At 53.3% G+C, this 18,299-nt stretch overlaps 1 protein-coding gene across 8 annotated transcripts in view; it reads right to left on the bottom strand.

Moving 5' to 3' along the window:
* Nucleotides 1–13,662, bottom strand: part of PAX3 (paired box 3) — an 80,544-nt gene extending 66,882 nt beyond the window's left edge. For 2 of the 8 annotated variants that reach the window (XM_085587656.1, XM_021553662.3), the window contains exons 1-5: nt 12,597–13,662; nt 9,699–9,828; nt 8,589–8,824; nt 7,098–7,224; nt 6,316–6,450 (exon numbers count right to left, since the gene is read on the bottom strand). In XM_085587656.1, the coding sequence (XP_085443782.1) occupies nt 6,316–6,450; nt 7,098–7,224; nt 8,589–8,824; nt 9,699–9,783 (583 nt within the window). In that variant the 5' untranslated portion in view covers nt 9,784–9,828; nt 12,597–13,662. Of the gene's footprint in view, nt 1–6,315; nt 6,451–7,097; nt 7,228–8,588; nt 8,825–9,698; nt 10,062–12,596 lie in introns of those variants that run through there. The other 6 variants (XM_085587654.1, XM_085587651.1, XM_085587653.1 and 3 more) reach the window with 6 other exon arrangements.
* Nucleotides 13,663–18,299: the final 4,637 nt, after the last annotated feature.

Consider the following 18,299-nt stretch of genomic DNA (forward strand, 5'->3'; position numbering starts at 1 on the left):
TTCTTAAATTAACCAGAGACCACTTTGTAGTTCTGCTTCATTTCCCAATGCAGTTTTATTACACAGCTCTGGGGACTCATGATAATTTATCACTATCAGCTTTATTGGCTTCCCTCTCCTAAACCCTGTTCCAACCCTTATCAATAAGTAAACCCAAACCAAACTAAACATTCCCCAAACAAGTGTTAGATAAAAGTGTTCTATCTGCATAATATAACAGAGAATCACTATTTAAATTCAGACATGGGAAATTATTTGTTTTAAGAATTTTATCAATATTGGCTTTTACTTGCAGCATTAATTGCTAATTAGCTTTTTATCTAATTGAAACCTCTGTCTGTCTTCTGATTCCACTGCTACCTCTGTGTAAATGGAGACACAAAGATCCTTGAGAGTTTTGCCAGAGTTTCACTCGGGATTAAAGTCACACTCTTGTGACTTGTGGGTACTTTTTCCTAACAGAATAGAACAAATTTGGGCCCCATTCCTGCCTGCCCCAGCCCACGTGAGCAGCGTTACACACATGAATAGGCTCTTTGAGTGGGGCTCCTCGGCACCATCGCAGTTGCTGCATCTGCAGGACTGGAGAGAAATCGAGTAAACCCCTCTTACATCCCAAACCTGAGGATTTCCCCAGGAGCTGCAGCTCCTCAGCACATTACAGAGCTGGTTCCAAGAAAAGCCTGATGGCTATTATGGTAAATTCCTACTGACATCACAGATCCTGCAATCACAGGAGAATCTGGAAAGCCAAATACATAAATCACTTTCTCAGAAGAAGTCCTAGCCACACCGAAGTCAACCAATCGTTTCTTGCCTCTGCCATTCTGGAATGACACCCTTTTACTCTAATAGATGAAGATTTTCAAAGTAACCAAATAGGGTGCTAACTTGGGTACAAATTCAAGTTAATCGACTGCTTTGTGGGAAGCAATCCTGACATTTGCTGAAATAACATTCAGCTTTGTTCTAGATAGATGCAATTAGAAAAACTGGAAAGGATGCCCGCAGCAATTCTGCTTGAACTGGCGCTGACTCTTAAGTTGAAGAAAACGTCCCTAAGATGACAAAACATTCAAAGCCACTAATAAAATCATGATTTCAAGCCAAGGATATGATGTGTATATATATTACTTCAGAGAGTCTCTGCTAGATTAACACCCTTTCTTCCCACAGCTGGAAATATTACTGGTGCTTTTGTCAGATGATTAGCCTGCAGTTAGTCTGACAATTAGCACTCTCCTCAAAATCCCACACTTCGAGACAGGAGGGAATGGGCTGCCCTCAGCAGCTCTGAAAGAGCAAACTCCACTTTGAAGTCACCCTGAAGTCAAACATTTAGCACCTTTCTAAAAATGCTCAGCATGCTGGGACATCGCACTCTCACTTGATGGTGAGGTCATTAATCGCTGAGATCATTAGTTGTTATTATTACTATTATTATTATTATTGTTGTTGTTGTTGTTGTTATTTCAGAATAATTATTTGGAAGAAGAAGCCTGGCCCAGAGCCCCACAGTGATGATGGGTCAGGCAGAAGAAACAAAGCTGTTGCATGGAATCACCTGCACCAATTTGCACCTGTGCAATACCTGGCTTTTCTGCCTGGACTCTCACTATTAAGATATAGAGGAAAGAGAAGGGGGAAAAGACAGACAGAAAATAGAGTTGGCACTGTCTCCCTTGAGCCAAATCTGGACTGACTAGGAAATTTTTCTCACTTAAGTACTATTTTCTTGTCAGCTCTGAGACCCCCGAAGCAACACTGTTCAAGTGACACGAATTGATTTCTTAGACCTGCTAGTGACCAAATACCTCGAGTAATACATCGAATACTGCACGAATAACTGCCTGCAGCCATAGCCATCACACCTCACTCAATAAGTGAGTCTTTACCATGAACACTGAGCAAGGGATCTCAGCCCACAGCAGCATTTCACACAGCACTTAAGTCCTCCTACCACTGCACCTTGGGATGGGACACTGGAGCAAAACCAGGCCAACCCTGCAACCAAATTGTAACTCAGCATCTGACTCATCCCACGTTCCAGCCACTAATCCAACAGTCTACTATGTAGAAATGAATGACTCAAACTGGTATCTGGTGCCTCCATTTTAATCTTCTCCCTTAATAAAGTGTCTTTATTAGTTTAGCAATCTAAAAATAACTGGCTGCATGATACTGACCAGCCCTAATCAAAACATCTGCCGGCCCATCTAGCTCGAGCTACCCTTTAGATCATGTGCCACCACTTCAAAGCCTCCTGCATCAAGTCAGTAATTGTAACATTGCATCTAAATATTTAAGCTAGGGGCTGGTAGTCGCGTGTCCCATTTACAGTCAGCATCTGTCCTCTAATTCTATTACAGTACAAAGCAAAAATGTTTCCCAAAACTCACAAACAGGAAAAGCATCACACAGCTAGAGAGGCAGCAGCAGCTTGAACTTTCAAGCTGCTGAGCGGGGCTTTTGTGCTAAGGTCTTTTTTTTTTTTTTCCTACCCCCTCAAACTCCCCACATACACACACTAAAATAGGGGTGGTGCCGAAATTGTATTAATGTGAGCCTCAGGCACACAGAAAAAAAAAAAAGAAAAGAGGAAGGGGAGGGAAAGGGGGAAGGGTTTGGTCCAAGATGAAAGTAAGAAGAAAATAAAGGAGGCAATTTAGTCTGCTGTAGCCTGAATTGCTCTCAGTAGAGCCAAGGGTAGAGGCTTGGGATGAGTAGGGCTCTTTTTGGACGGGTGCGCATGACTGGGGGAGGATCCGCCAGGACAGGGCCCGAGGGCCAATTCCGCTGGCTGGGAACAGAGGCCCCCTTTGAGGCCGGGAGGGGGTCCCGGCCCCAGCCCCCTCCCCACCTCCCCAGCCCGCTGGCAGCAGCCCGGGGACCAGCTCTGCCCCATCGCTGCAGCGCTGAAAGCCGCTGGCTCCTGCCAGAAAACAACAGCTATTTCATGGAGGGGGGAGTTATCGGATTAGTCAGCAAACCATGCCGCACATAACTCCCACCAAAGGTACAAGCAAGTCCCTCTTCTGTAGTGGTTATGCTAAAAATAAGCCCTGATGTGCCACATAAAGGCACAAAACTTTCTTGTGTTCTTTATTTATGGCTTGTGCCTTTAAGAAAAAAAATTATCACACATGCAAAAATACAGATATGCTGTTAGAGAGCTTCAGCCTCCTGATACACATTCTAAACAATCAAGTTTTCTTTAAATATATACTCAGACTAAGAGTTGAGGGTGACGCTGGCAGAAACACTGAAATACAGCATGTACAGGGCTGCATATGTGGCATTGTGAGAATCACATGTAGGTGTTTGAGAAGAGAGACTGAAACAGTCTCACCAGCCATACAAAAGCTTACCTACACCCATATATGTGGTGGGAGAGATCCTAATGATTCGCTGTTGCTATCACACATTTTTTCCAAATGTCATGTTTCCATTCTTTCTATCCCACTCTGCTGTAAATACTCCCTAAATGTGGAATTAGCTACCATTAAAATGACAACTCTTGTCCTTGTTCTTGGAAAAAATGCCACTCCTTGAGCCACCCAAAGGTCCATGGTGAGAAGGAGATTTCAGGCAACGCCAGAAAAAGTCCAGCACGAATGTGTGCTCCGGAGCAGAAAAGCCATGGTGAGCAGCCTCAGGAGTAATTTTCTGACCTATCCCACAGCCTTCCCTGGCACCCAAGCTCCAAAACTCAAGGCCCCAAGAACAGAGCAACAAAAACTCCTCATATTGCATAAAACTCCACACTTTTTCCCCTCTGTAACAGAGCACTCAGGGCTGAGCTGGCACACAAAGGTTTCTCTGCACAGCACACGGATACCCTTTGGACATTCCGCAAGCAACCTAAGTGTCAGAGAGGGCATCTGAGATGCACTGCCAGTGGGCACCCTCTGCCACAGCAGGCCTTGTAGCCAAGCTGGTGGGTGATGGCAAACATGATCCTGCAGCATCAAAATCCTTTAGAGCGCTGTCAGTTATTTTAATAACAGAACAGGATTGTTTTTATAGATGAAGTGAAATCAAAGCTCCTCTGCTGGCAGTAGAGTTGAAGCAGAACTTTTTTTCTGTTGGTCAGATACAGAAAGTAGTGGTGGCTTCTTTTATGGTAATTCTTTTCTAGTAATGGTCTCACTGGTGTGCTGTGGCTCCAGTATCGCACTCCACGCAGGGCAGGAGTATGGCAGCAAATGTTTTCTGGAGCAGCAGCACTGCAGCATCCCAGCCACTCCAGTAATGAGATTAAGCAACAGCTTGCTAGTCAGGGAGGGGAGCAGGCGTTGCTGTGGGGAAGAGCACACTCTCCCTCACACTGCCAAGCCTTCCCAGCCACTGTCACAGAACAGATGGGATTACCAAAGCTGCCGTTTCCACAGAACTGTCCGATCACGTTCACACAGCAAAAACCTGCATGCCTAGGGCAGGAGGGGACTACACTACCCCATGTAATCAAGGGGAAAATTGCTACTGATTGAACTCAAAACAAATAAAGTTAGACGTTCACATCCACAGAAAGTGAGAGAGGGTACATCGCAGCCTCCTCCTACCACTGTGCTGGGAGGCATGAGCAAGCCACTCTCGCAGCAAGACATCACCAGCCCCAGTAACTTTCCTGAAAGAGTTTTGGGGCTCTCCTGGGCTGGTGGAAGGCAGTCATGCACCCAGACACTGATTTATAGTAAATGAGGAGCCCCACTTTAAAGGGCAGACAGTCAAAAGACAGGAAAACCATTTCAAAGAGAAACAGAAGGATGGGTTATATTGATAACAGTATTTTTTCTCTTGCTGTTGCTACTAACTACTCTCCATTCCATAAAACAGTGATATTATCAAGGCTTACTATCTTCTGTTTCTAATCTCTGTCAAGAAATTGAAGAAGGCAGCAAAGCTATTTAACAACTAGGACACTGAATGTAGGTATTTTTCCCTTGGTGCACATCCCTCTTGGAAAAATCCTCTGTTGAAGGAGATGCTGGAGGGAGCTCTGGACCCATCATATGGGGCAACTAGACCACGCAATCAAATTGTGCCTTCTGGGCTTAAAATCTCTAATTTTGTTAGCATCTTCTGCATGTCTGTATTACACACCTCCTTGCAAACACAAACACACAGATGAGGCTTTCCTGAAAGTTTTAATAACAGTTGAAAACTAAGTTTTAGGAGGGTTTAGGGGTTTGTTCTAATAAAACAAGGACATGTCTTACTGTCAAAGAACAGATTTCTGTTGTTCTTGCACAACATCAGCATCCCTTGATGCCTAGAAATGCTATAAACATTTTCTCTCTAAAAACAGCTATTTTTTTTTCCACATTAGAGAGTCCATAAAACTGCGTGGAGCATCAGCTATTAGGGGCTCATTGAATAATTCATCCCTCATTGCAAGCCCATAATGTCTTTTCTCAGCCTTTTGTGGGGCTGTTTTCTCTTCTTTTCTCCTTGAATTATAAAAAGGTTGCCTTCTTTTGTTCACATCAAGCTGCTGCTAGCTGAAGCTTTGTCTGTGCAAAGCCAAAGTGTGAGTTTCAATGGACTCCCCCCTCTTTGTTTTCCAAGTTCATCTCCAAGTGTAGATTGTGTATAGAAGGCCTTCTTTGTAAAAGCTGGAAAAGTTGTACAAATGTTTGACCAGCTCATTTGGTACTTTTGTCTCGCCTTCTCCAGTGCCTGTGCATGTGCTGGGCAGCGACTTCCACACAAGGCGGCCGGGCCAGGCCCTTGCCTGCCCCTGCCCTGGCCCGGCCGGGAGCCAGGCGTGGCTCCAGCGGGAGCTGCAGCTGTCCCCCCGCAGCAGCCCTTCACCTCCGCCTTGTTCAGGTTGCAACCTTCTCGCAGTCCCAGGCCAAACACCAACACATGCTCTTCCCAGCAGTTTTAAGAGCAGAAAAAACAAAACATGTGTCTCCCTGCCCGGTTCAGACTGCAGAGACTTGAGACTCTGCAGGTTTTTGCTACAACTGCCCCTTCTCTGCAGCTGCAGCTTTTTGCTTGGCTTGGGAAAGGAGCCCCTGCACGGCTGTGGTGAGGGGCTCTGTGGTGGCCCCAACCCTCCAGCTCCCTGGATATTGAAAGCCAAACTAACAGTGACTCCCATCTTTGTTCCATTCCTGTATGCTGCGGGGCAGCTCCGCTGGGGGAGTGGGATACGATGGATGTGGCAGCCAGGCTGGCAGGGCTCACTCGCCCTACACCTCCTGCTGTGCTGGCCCCAGGACAACCTCTGGGAGACGGGGAGTGATAGCCACCAGCACCTGGGACTGGCACTGGACTGTGCAGGAGAGCAGGAGACAAGCACGACTTTACCTCTTTCGCTGAGGATGCCATCAATGCTGTGCTTGGCCTTCTTGTCGCCTTCCTCCACCTCTTTTCTTTCCAGCTCAGCCTCCTCTTCCTCGCCTTTCCCAAACTTGCTCCGCAGGATGCGGCTGATGGAGCTCACTTCGGGGGAGAGCGCAGAGCTGTGACCGGCTCGTCCCCAGCAGCCCCCTGCGGCTCTCGGGCCAGCCCGGGAAGCCGAGTCCCCCATCAGTGCCACCGGCCTGTGTCCCTCGGCCACTGCCAGTCGGGACTTAGGGACGGCAGCTGCCCACTCCCGTCCCCGCGGGGTTTCACGGGGCACCGTCCCGCACCGATTCCAGCGCGGGCACAGCGGCTCCCGAGAATCTTTCTGTCCCCCGAGCCCGCATGGTGGGTGACAAAGACCCTCAGACCCCTCACAAACACTGCTCCGGCTCCACATGTCCCCCGCCCCATCCCGCAGACAACCCGCCGGCGCAGGGAGCTGCTCCCCATCTCCTCGTCTCCGGCAAGCTCCGAGCCCTCCTGCGGCAGCAGCCCGGAGGGGACGGCGGGGAAGCGTCGGGAGGAGGAGGGGAGGGGGATGCAGTTGCGATTTAATTGAAAACACCCCGCCGAGAGCAGGAATCCTCCCGGGAGGGAGGCACCGCGTGCTAGCGGCGGCCGCTCCGCGGGCACCGCTCCGGCCCGGGGCTCCGACCCCGAGGGGACGGGGCTCACCCGGGTACCGCGCTGACCTCCCCGGCCGCCCCCGACCCTCCAGGACACTCCGAACCCCCGCTCCGTACCTGACGGCACCGAGTTGCGGTCACACACCCCGTCCTTCAGCAGCTTGTCCCGGATCTCCCAGCTGAACATGCCCGCGTTTTCCCGCTTGTATTCCTCTATTTTCTTCTCAACATCCGGCGTCGTCACCTGCTTCAGTAAAGACAAGGCGAGCGGGCACAGTCTGTAGGGCCGAGGAGCCGGGGCTGCCGCCGCCAGAGCCCCGCGGCGCTCGGAGCCGCCCGCGCCGTCGTCAGCGAGAGCCGACACCGGCCCCGCTGCAAACGCCGATATAAAACACCCCAGGCGGCAGGGAAAAGTAAGAGGGGACAGAGAAGGTAATAACGGGCCGCATAAAACGAACACACTCCGCGTTAAACGAAACGTCCCAGAAAATCCTCCGGGGTTACCGGGAAGGTGGGACAGAGCCCATGGCATGGAAAACCCCGAATTAGGCAGCACCGGCTGCCGTGCGGCCGAGAAAATAGCAGGTCGCGACCAGCGGAGGACTCCGGCAACGAAGCTCCAGGTCAGTAAAGTTTCGGCTGAACAAAGTTTGCAGCTCCGAACAAAAACCAGCATAATAAAAATGCGGAAAAGTTCGAGTACCGGTATTTTTCTTCGGCAGCCTCGTGATTTTAAAATAAATCTAAAAACTAAACAAAAAGAACGATCTCTCGGCTGGCAATAGTCTTACGTTTGAGTAGCACACTTACACAAAATTACCTCTACTCCTAACACGGAAAGGAAAAGTTCGGGCATCGCTTCGCTACTTTAGAAGAATCAAAGAAGGACGGAGAGGGGGGGAATCTAGCAACAACTTCCAATAAAAACTCAAGCCTTCACTTTAGTGGGAAAGAAAAGCTAGAGAAGGAGAAATTTAATCTAGGGAAAAAAATTCGTCTCCGTTATTGTTAGCGCAAAATTTTTGGTGGCGTAGCTATAAATACTCGCAGCTCTAGAGCAGAGAGAAAAAGTAAACAGAGCAGAAGGAGCGGTAAAGAGACCGACAGAAATACAGATTGTTTTCCTGCGCTTTCAACGAAAGCGGGAGGGCCCGATCCAGCCGTGTGGGTCAGCTCCACACCGGACCGATCGCGTCCCGGTCCGTCCCGCAGCCCCGAGCCCGCCTGCGCTCCTGGGAGAAAAACGAGCGCGGGGCACGCGGGGCTCTGGGAAGCCAAGCTCTCAAAAAACTGCCCCTTTCGCCCTATTTTCGTTTGGGATTTTTTTAATAGCATTTCCTTTATTACCTATATTATCGCCAAGAACTCCAACAATATTTTCTAAAACTTCGGGAAGTTTGAGAGCAACAGGCGGGGACACGGGGTGCTGTGTCCCACAAGTGTCTGCGCCCACCCCCGGTCTCGCACGGTCCCCCCGCCCCTCCTGAGTGCCGCCGTCCCGACCGTAAACCCCGGTGCCGACCAGCCTGAGCCGTGTCCCGGTCGGAACTCGCTCCCCGCCACCGCGACCGGGATTTGCCCGGTTCCGGGCGGGCGGGAGAGGCTCACCTTGGGCTTGCTGCCGCCGATGGCCCCCGGCCGGATGGAGCCCGTCTCCTGGTACCTGCAGAGAATTTTGGAGACGCAGCCGTGGGACACTCGCAGCTGGCGGGAGATGACACAGGGCCTTATGCCATGGTGGGCCATCTCCACTATCTTGTGCCGGATATGGTTGGGTAAAGGCCTGCCATTGATAAACACTCCTCCGAGCTGATTGACTCTGCCCTGGCCTAGAGGGGTAGAGACTAGAAAAGGAGGGAAGGGAGGCAGGGGGGTAAATGGCGTTAACGTCTCCTTCGGATCCTGCTGCGTCTTTTTTTTTTTTTTTTTTTTTTGTTTTGTTTTTGTTTTTGTTGTTGTTACTGTTTTTTTATCGTTGTTTTTCTATAAAACTCACCCGCCCGCCCCGCCGCGCGCCCGGGGCCCGCAGCCCCCGCGGAGACCCCGCGGCCGGCCCGGCGGGCAGGGAGGGAGGCGGCCGCGGCTTCACCTGTTGCACTCAGCCGGAGCCGGCTTTCAGAGCCCGCCTGGCTCCGGCGGAGAACGGGGAAGCGGTGCGGGAAGGCCGCGGTGTCCCCGGCGGCGCGGGGGCCGGCCCGGCTCGGCCGCCCCGGGAGCGGCGGTGGGAGCCGCGGCAGCCGCCCGTCCTCCCTCGGGCACGGGCCTGGTGGTCCCCGGGACCGCGGGGCCTTCGCACCGCCGCTACCTTGATTCAGAGCGGCCACTCGCAGCAACTCGGTGCCGACCCACGGTTCTAAACTTCCTTTCGATTCGCATTGCTTTTGTCCGAATTGAATTTTTTTCCTAACTTTTCCCCCACCTTTGGGCTCCCCTAATCACCACCCTTCACGAAGAGAACCGGGGCCGGTGCGCTGCCGACCTCCCGGTCGGCTCCTCCTGCTCGCGGGACGGGCCGCTCGCAGGGTGCGAGGCCGGAGCCGCCCGAGCCGCGCCCGTGCCGGGACAAACCCTGCTCTGACAACCCAGGGGGAAGCCGGGCGGCTGTCCTGGAGGACTCCGTGCGCCAGTTCTGGCGGGTCGGGGGCCGCTTTGTTCCGGCGTCCCGACACGGAACGATTATCCCTTTCCCGACCGGGAGCAGCATAGGCGCGGCCTTACCTTCTAGCGGGAACCCGCTGCGGGGATAGTTCTGCCCGGCCCCGGGGCGCATCATCCTGGGGACAGCTCCGGCCAGAGTTGTCATCGCTGCGGCAGCGACCGGCAGGGTTATATCCAGGTGAGGGCTGATCTAGGGGAGACCCGCGCTGTCAGCGGGCCCCGCCGAATCAGGAGCGGTCCCGGAGGGGGTGGGGGATGCCGCCGAGGGGCGGGGAGGAGGCAGCTCCGCCGCTGCCCCTTTGTCAGTGACCCGCGCTGCCCCGCACCGGGAGGGCAGGGGCCGGGCCGGAGCCCCGCCGGGCGGCGCGGCTGAGCGCGGGGAGGGCGGGCGGGGGGCGGCGGCGGTGTCCCCGGTGCGGCGGGGAGCGGCGGCCGCGGGGCCCGGAGCATTTATCGGCTCCGAGCCCGGCGCGGCCCGGCGGCGGCGCCGCCGCGATTGGCCACCGCCGGCCGGCCCGGCCGCGCCGCCCCCGCTGATTGGGCGAGCGGGCGGCCCTCGCGCATCGCCCCGGCCCGCGCGACGGCGGCGCGGCCGGACCGGCACCGCGCGGCTCGGCTCGGCTCGGCTCGGCTCGGCTCGGCTCGGCTCGGCTCGGCTCGGCTCGGCTCGGCACGGCACCGCGCGGCAGGACACGGCACGGCCCCGCGCTGACCCGCGGGCAGAGCCGCGATGGACCCTTTCCCCACAAGCAGAGGGCGGCCAGCGATGGGGATCTACTCGGTCCCCCGACGGCCGCCCCAGCCCCGGGAGGGAAGAACCGACCGGGCCGGCCTGGACACCGCACCGCTCAGGACCCCGTGTCACTGCGGGACTGGGTGGGACAGCCCCCGCCTGGCTGCCACGAAGCGGTTTTTTTTGCCTGACTCCGCTCCCCGAGCACCAGCGGAAGGGTGGGGGCAACAAACTTTTTCATTTAAATGAAAAACTGCTCATTAATTCTTTCCTTTTACTTATTTACTTTGAGCTGATATCTCTCTACGTACAGAAGAAACATCTCTGGAACAAACGGTGCTCACGGTTTTGAGAGCAAGAGCTGCCAATGAGATCTCCGTGGGGATGTCTGCTTTTAAAAATCGGTGGGACAAGGGTGTCCCTGCGTTTCACGCGTGTGCGTGAGCGTTTATATGTGTATGGTGCGAGGCGGTGCATGTTAAAGTCTTACTAACAAGCGTTTGTTCCCAGGAATTTATTGTAGTATTCAAACTAAACTGCTGGAAAAATAAAAGAGGTAAAGTCTGCCTCGGAGCTGGAGTGCCCACAGCAGGATATGACGCCAGGAGTGTTGTAAAGACTGTCTGTCCTTAGAGAAGGTACCATTGTGCACGGCCTTTTATTTATAACTTGGTAAGTGCCAGCAAACTCGCCTCCTTTACACTCCGAAGTGCCAGCCCAGCTTTCCACAGGGCTCTTTATTTGCAATCGTCTATTCAGGAACTGTCACTCCAGAGCTTCAAGTTATTCAAGACCTTAATCAATCAAAAGGATGAGAATCGCTCAGGTTTCCTCCTTTGAAATGAAGGGGGAAAATGTTTTCTGGGCTTCCACTCCGCGTTCCCTTTACGAGCACGACGATCGTTGCGGGGCCGGAGACGGCCCCAGGGTGGGTGGGGGCTCGCGTTATTTAGGCAGAAATCCGGAGCCTTAATAATAAGCGAACCGGCCGTCAAGGGACCGGCAGCAGCACGCCGCGGCCCCCGGGGAAACTCGGAGTTTGCGTCGGGCTCCGCTCCGCAGTGAGGAACGAGGGGTCGGCAGAAGAACCGTGCACCCACTGCATGCCTGGGTGCCTCTGCCTTTCTCTCCAGCCCCACGCGCTGGCCACCAAACCGAGTGGTTTCCCTCGCTTTCAAATGCACACAAACACATCCAAATACCGGGTGCTGCCTGGGAACGCTCCCGCGCCCCAAGGAAGAGGCTGGCAGGAAAAGTTCACACTCAGTGAAAGTCAGCGTGTATTTCACTAAGCGTTTGTGCTCCACAAACACCCCGGTGGCCGGAGCTCTGGGAAACCCGTTAGCGAGCCCTATGGAAAACCAGTCCCCTGAGAGCCGGGCCGAGCCGGGCTCTGGAGCGCCCGCGGCAGCCGGGGAGCGCCCGGGCCCGAGCCGTCGTTCCACAGACCACACCGCGCCACTCGCCACTCGCCTTTTACTGGAGGGAGCAAGTCGATATAAGTGTTATTTAAAAAAAATTAAAAAAAATATATTAAACTCCTTAGGGTTTGATTCTCACTTGGGAGCCCTGCGGCTGGGAGCAGGGCCGCACAAAGTGCACCCGGGCGCTAACAGCATCCCCGTGGCCACCTCACTCCCCATCGGTACCACTGCGGCTCCGAGCATGGGAGCAGAAACCCTTCCTAGCCATCGCGACGGGTGCCATTGTGATGCTGTGGGCAGTTATCCTCGTCCAAGAGAGGAGGGGTGCGAACTGGTACTGTCTCGACCCCTCACCCGCGGAGGAGGAGGAGCGGAGCCCCTCATCCCGGCAGGAGAGCCAGCCTGGGCAGTGTTTTTCAGCTGCTTCCCCCCTCCTTTAACGACGCGCTTTCGTGTGCGTGCCGCGTGTTTTTGCGTGGAGCCAGTGTCGCGCCCGGGGCCGCCCCGACAGGGCCGGCCCTGCCACAAACCGGGAGCTCCGGAGCCGCCGCTGCTCCCGGCGATTGTTGCCGGCCGGGGATCGGGGCTGTCGGGCCTGGACGCTTTCCCCGAGAGGTCTGGCGGCTCCCGCTGCTCCAGTTCCCCGTTCCCCGTTCCCCGTTCCGCGGCCGGCCCCGTGGGGCTGCGCGGCCCCCGCCACCCCAGCGCGCCCCCGCGGCCCCAGAGCCGAGCCGCGCTTCCCCAGGACAGGCGCGGGGCCGGGCCCGCGTGGGCGGCCGCGGAAAGCCGTGTGAAACCCACCTAGTCTCGCCCTCGCGGTCCTGCGCTACCAGACACCGAGTGCCCCGCGATGAAACAGCCTCATCTTCCCGCACGGGAACTGTGAAAAATTCAAGGCAAAAAGATTAGGCACGAATGCCTGGCCCCGCTCCTCCCTCCCCTCCTCGCCCCCACCCCCATATTACAGTCCTTTAGGCCAGCAGAGATGATTTCACGGTTTTCCAGTGGAAATAGCTAAAAACGCTCCTGCTAATTACAGAGCTCTTCCAGGCCAGGTGCACTTTTAATTGGATTAGTAAGTGCTCTATATTAAACCTGCAGCACATCAAATGGACAGTGAAAATTAGAGCTATTAAGAACACAGGCAATAATTTCTGAACGATAAACAGTGTTGGTCTCCCCTCTATTAGAAATAAATCAATTACACTGTTTCCGGTTTGGTGCACACAAATTCATTTCTCATACGGGTTTCGAAGCGACGTCTCCGGTTATTTCCAAGGGAGGTGGAGAGGAGACAACACAGTTTGATACATAGAAACGTGTGCTTGGAGAAGGAAAGGAAAGGAAAGGAAAGGAAAGGAAAGGAAAGGAAAGGAAAGGAAAGGAAAGGAAAGGAAAGGAAAGGAAAGGAAAGGAAAGGAAAGGAAAGGAAAGGAAAGGAAAGGAAAGGAAAGGAAAGGAAAGGAAAGGAAAGGAAAGGAAAGGAAAGGAAAGGAAAGGAAAGGAAAGGAAAGGAAATGCGGAGGAAGGAGTAGGAGACAGAAAAAGAGAGATAGGGAAAGAAAGAAAAACGAAAAACAGCAACAATAAAAACCCTAAGAATGAAGGAAGCCAAGACTAACATAACTATTGAGTATGTATGGACGCCTATAACTGCTATTTCGTACTCCACGCTGTCCTTGCCATAAACACCTAAAAAAAGAAACCTCTGGGTCTCCGGCCGAGGAGACCCTCGGGGCTGCCCGGTTCAGCTTCACCCGCTGCCTCATGGCTGTCCCTTCACACAGGTTTCCCTCTCTTTCCCCCTCCCACAGCGTGTGAGTGCGTTTGAGGGACCCTGCGCTCCCTCCCGCCGGTGAGCGAGCGTGTGCCCGGCGGGATGGGCAGCCGGGCTTGCGGGGCTGGGCTGCGGCTTCCAGGAACCGCTGTCCAGCCCCGGGCGTGTGCTCCGCGGCAGGAAGGTCCTTCCCCACCGCAAGCCGGCCGTGGGGACACGCGAGCGTTGCCACGGAGCAGAGCGCGTTATCCAAACCGGTATCGACGTGTTGGGACGAGAGTGACCCTCGTAGGACGGCGAGTTGTAAAAATGCCACAGAAGAGAAACTTCAATACTGTTCAAGAAATTTGGCGTCAGTGTAATATGAACGCTTATTGAATCCCCCGCTTTGAGAGGGGACGCGATAGGGAGTGTCGGGGGGTGGTGGGACGGAGAAGAGGGACAGGTAGGGAGGCAGCAGGTGGTGGCATCCCGCGACACCGCGCCGGCGGCCACAGCGACAGGCAGCTCCGTACAGCCCAGTCTCGCTCTCAGAAATAAGTTCCGCCGTAGAGACCTCCGAGGAAAGCATCTCTGTACCCTATTTTCGCACATCACCCCTCCCGTTTATGGACCCAGAGGTGTCCGCGGACATTACTCCTCGAGCCGGGCGCTGTGAGGGAGGGAGCCCCGCCGCCGTGCTCCGCGGCAGCCACCCGGGAAGCGCGGCGGGATGCGGTACTGGGATCGGCGGGATGAGGCGGTGGGATCGGCGGGATGAGGCACTGGAATCGGTGGGACCCTTCCCCTGTCGCCAGGCTGGAAGGCTGGGAGAGAACCAGACGTAGTCTAGAAGGGGAAAGTACCCGCTCGGCCACCTTCCCGGGCCCACCGAGCACCGCGCCGGAGGGCAGCGGCCCCGGAGGAGCCCGGCCCGGCCGCCCATGCCCTGGGAAGGTCCGAGCTGGCCGTGGAGCAGGCAGCAGGGGCTGGCTCCTGGGCTGGCACCTGGGCCCAAGCTTTAGCAATAAACAGAGACAAGTAACCTAAAGATTAATTATTTTTAGTGAGGGTTTTGTTTGGGGTTTTTTGGTTTGTTGTTGTTGTTGTTGTTGTTGTTTGTTTTTTTGGTGGTTTGTGTTTTGTTTGGGGGTTTTTTTTTGGGCTTTTTTTTTTTTTTTGGTGGCAGAAACATAACACTATTTTGAAAAAAAAAAAAAAAAGAAATTACTAGCAAAGGGCCGGGGAGATTAACATTTGGAAACTTATGAAATGTAATCTGCATATCCAATTGATTCCCACATATCAGTTGAAAGGATAAAGATGCGTATCTCCATGATGGATATTGCATTAATAGGCACATAAATAAAGGTTGAAAAGTCATCACTGAAAGCTTTGAACCTTTTCCCATTGCTTTTATGTCCCATCCGCACGTTTCAGCACCAATTTTTTTCTTTTTTTTTTTTTTCCTTTTTGAGTTAACGTTTTCATTAATTTACAGCTACAGTACTCCTGGCAGTCGGTGAAGGGGCAGCTCAGTACGGGAGGAGGGTCTGCAGAAGGCCAGGAATAGGGGACAGAACACCCGCAATCCCCTGTGCCAAGTCCAGGACCACTCTCGAGCTCCGCTGACCGGGCCGAGGGATAAGGAGGGCACCCTGCCTCTGCCACTCCGAGGGTTACATCCTCGGGGATCGCCTGTGCCAGCACCACGGACGGAACAGAAATCTATTTCTATTAGACGGAACGGAGGGGAACGGCAAAGTATTTCCGCGGTGGGAAGATTCGAAGTAGAGCTCATCACAGGGGCCCCGAAGGGAGCCGTGAGACGGAGCAAACACCCAGGGGGTGAGAGGTGGCCCCGAAGGGCCGAAATCCATCCCCACGTAACCGGCGAGGGCGGCCGTGGGCGAAGGCCGCCCTCCGTCTCCCTGTAAACTGGCAATAAATACAACATGTATTTCACTAACTCCTCACCTTTCTGATTGCTACCAGATCCTGCAGTAAGCGATACTACAGCTGCCCCTCCGCACTGACACGTGCCCTCCGAGCCAGGGCAGGGATAGAGCCGCACTCCTGCGGCTGGCAGCGGCTGCGGGCCCCGCACCGCAGAGCCCGGGGGCTCCTTCCAGCGGGCTGCGAAGGGACGGTCCTTCGCTGCAGGAGACGGGAGGAAAGGGCGGTGTAACTCGTGTATTTCCGACTTTAAAGATTGCCATCGAGCTTGGGGTGCATAGAGAGCGGCAGCAATGCCGCGCTGTGTCCCCGCCGGGATGGCAAGGCCGGGTGCCCGCGGGTCACCCGTGGGAAACGCGCCTCTTCCTCCCGCGCCTCCTCCGTACTTAACGGCCCCATTTCAAAACGAAGCGTCTAATCGTCGTTAATTACCAGTAAAAACACCAGAGATTATTAATTCCAGCAGTGTCACAATGGATTTCCACCGGGAGTTTTACTGCAGCAGAGACCATGAAGCTTTAGAAAAGCGAGGCTCGGACCATCAGATAGGTTTGCCTGCGGAACAAGGGGTTTGAACAGCAGCTGGAGAAACGAGGAGCACCCGTGGCCCTGCGCGACCCACTCCGGGTCTGCCAACAGATAGGCACCGGCAGGCATCCAGCACTGCATCCCAAAGGTCCCAAATGTCTCCTCGGACACTTTGCTTCCCTCTCTGCTTCCTCGCCCTCCATCCAATACGATTGAGCCAGGAAATAACGATATTAAGGGAGAAGCACAGACATTGAATTCATTAATCGGTATTGCGTCCACAGCTATATGATTTCATCGCTTATTCTTTTAAAGATTAACTGAATTAAAATTTGGGAAAGGATAAGCAGAAAGAGAGTGAAAAAGAGAGAAAATGAACAAAAGATAGAAGGAAAGAAGAAGGAAGGAAAGGAGAAAAAAGAAAGAAAGCACGAAGGAGGAAAGGACAGGAGAAGGGTCTTGCCGGTGCCGGGGCGGCGGCCGTGCCCTCCGCCGCAGAAGCGGGCGAATCCCGGAGCTGGGGCAGTGGGCAGGAGGCAGCCAGCTCCAGCCCCGGCTCCATCTCCCGGCTCCATCCCCCGGCTCCATCCCCCGTCTCCATCCCCCGGCTCCAGCCCCCGGCTCCAGCCCCCGCTCCCGCAGCGGGTACTGCCCAGCCCCGAGCCGGGTCGGGAGCCGGCTGATGCCACCGTTTGCTTTCTCCTTCTCCGCCACCCATCCCACGCTGGAATACAGGGATTCCTCTTCACAGCTCCCGTCGATGCCAAGCACTCACTTCCAAGGTCACAGCATCGCTGGGTTAAGCAAAACACAGCGGGGCAGACACAGCGAGAGATGCGGGGCAGACACGGGGAGAGATGCGGGGCAGACACGGCGAGAGATGCGGGCAGACATGGCGAGAGATGCGGGGCAGACACGGCGAGAGATGCGGGGCAGACACGGCGAGAGATGCGGGCAGACACGGGGAGAGATGCGGGGCAGACACGGCGAGAGATGCGGGGCAGACACGGCGAGAGATGCGGGCAGACACGGCGAGAGATGCGGGCTTCGGGGCGCTCCCAGCCCCGCCGCGGGCACCCTCCGGACAGGCAGCGCTCCGCTCACAGCCCCCGGAGCTCGGCCTCGGGCCAAAATTAAACAACTACCCACAAAACCCAAAGAACTTAGGGTGTTTGGTTTTTTTTCTTTTTGGATTTTTTTTTTTTTTTTGCTTTTGTATTGTTGGCTTTTTTTTTTCCGGGGACAACAGACCCAATTGATATCTGGACTGATATTATTAGTAATCGTTACCGAAGACACACTTTCCTTTCCCTTCAGAAAGAAAGCAGAAGGAACTCCCAAACTAGAATGTCACCCATTTTCCAAGCAATGTTGATACTTAAATAATGCAGGGAGATCTAAATTTATTCTCACATAGAAAGGTTTGCCACCTAACTAGAAGAAAGTGTGTTTTCTATTTTATGGTGTCATTTAATTTACTTTGGAGTTTTCAACAGTTTTAGATTTTTTTTTTTTTCACAGAGGAATACTTTCTTTCTCCTAATATTAAATGTCCAACTAACAAGTCCTTATTTTCCACATGGAAACCAAGCTGGTATTATTGTTCACCATCACTTTTTCAAAGTAATAAAAGGCTTCATTCTTCCCATTTTAAAGGAAAGCAAATTTTGATCTTTATCTCTCTCTTTACTCCTCAAATTTCACTCTTGAAAACACACGATTCAACAAACAAACAAAACCTCTACCAAATGCCAAAGGCTGTTGTTGCTATTTATTACAAATAAAAAATATCACTAAATAATAACTGAAATGGCTTTGTTAGATTTTGCTAAACGAGCTTAGAGGTAGGATGGGGAAACATAGCTTACATCTAGACTTGTAACGAACTGCAGTCTAAAATTTAGGTTTCCTGACGAATCAGAAGTAGGTTTGGGGGAGAAAAAACAATAAGAATAATTCAAACTATTCCCCTCAAATTTCATAATCCAATGAGACTAATCAACCTCGTGGTATTTGATTACTGTAAAAATCTTCTTAAAACAGCTGAAATATTTCTCATTTGAAGCTATTTTTAAGAGATTATGATCACCTTGATGCCAAATCTCTCAATCTGCATGACATGTGAACAGCACGCCTGAGACAGCTCAGAACTGAGCTGTGAAGCTGGTTTCAGACCCAGGTGTTTTCAGTAAGACCAGATACAGGCAGAAGGCCAACACTGCTCCTTCCCTGAACACAAGCAAGAGTATTTTATGCTGCCTTGA

The sequence above is a fragment of the Lonchura striata genome, chromosome 9, assembly GCF_050655825.1.
Source record: "Lonchura striata isolate lonStrDom1 chromosome 9, ASM5065582v1, whole genome shotgun sequence".
NCBI classification, from domain to species: domain Eukaryota; kingdom Metazoa; phylum Chordata; class Aves; order Passeriformes; family Estrildidae; genus Lonchura; species Lonchura striata.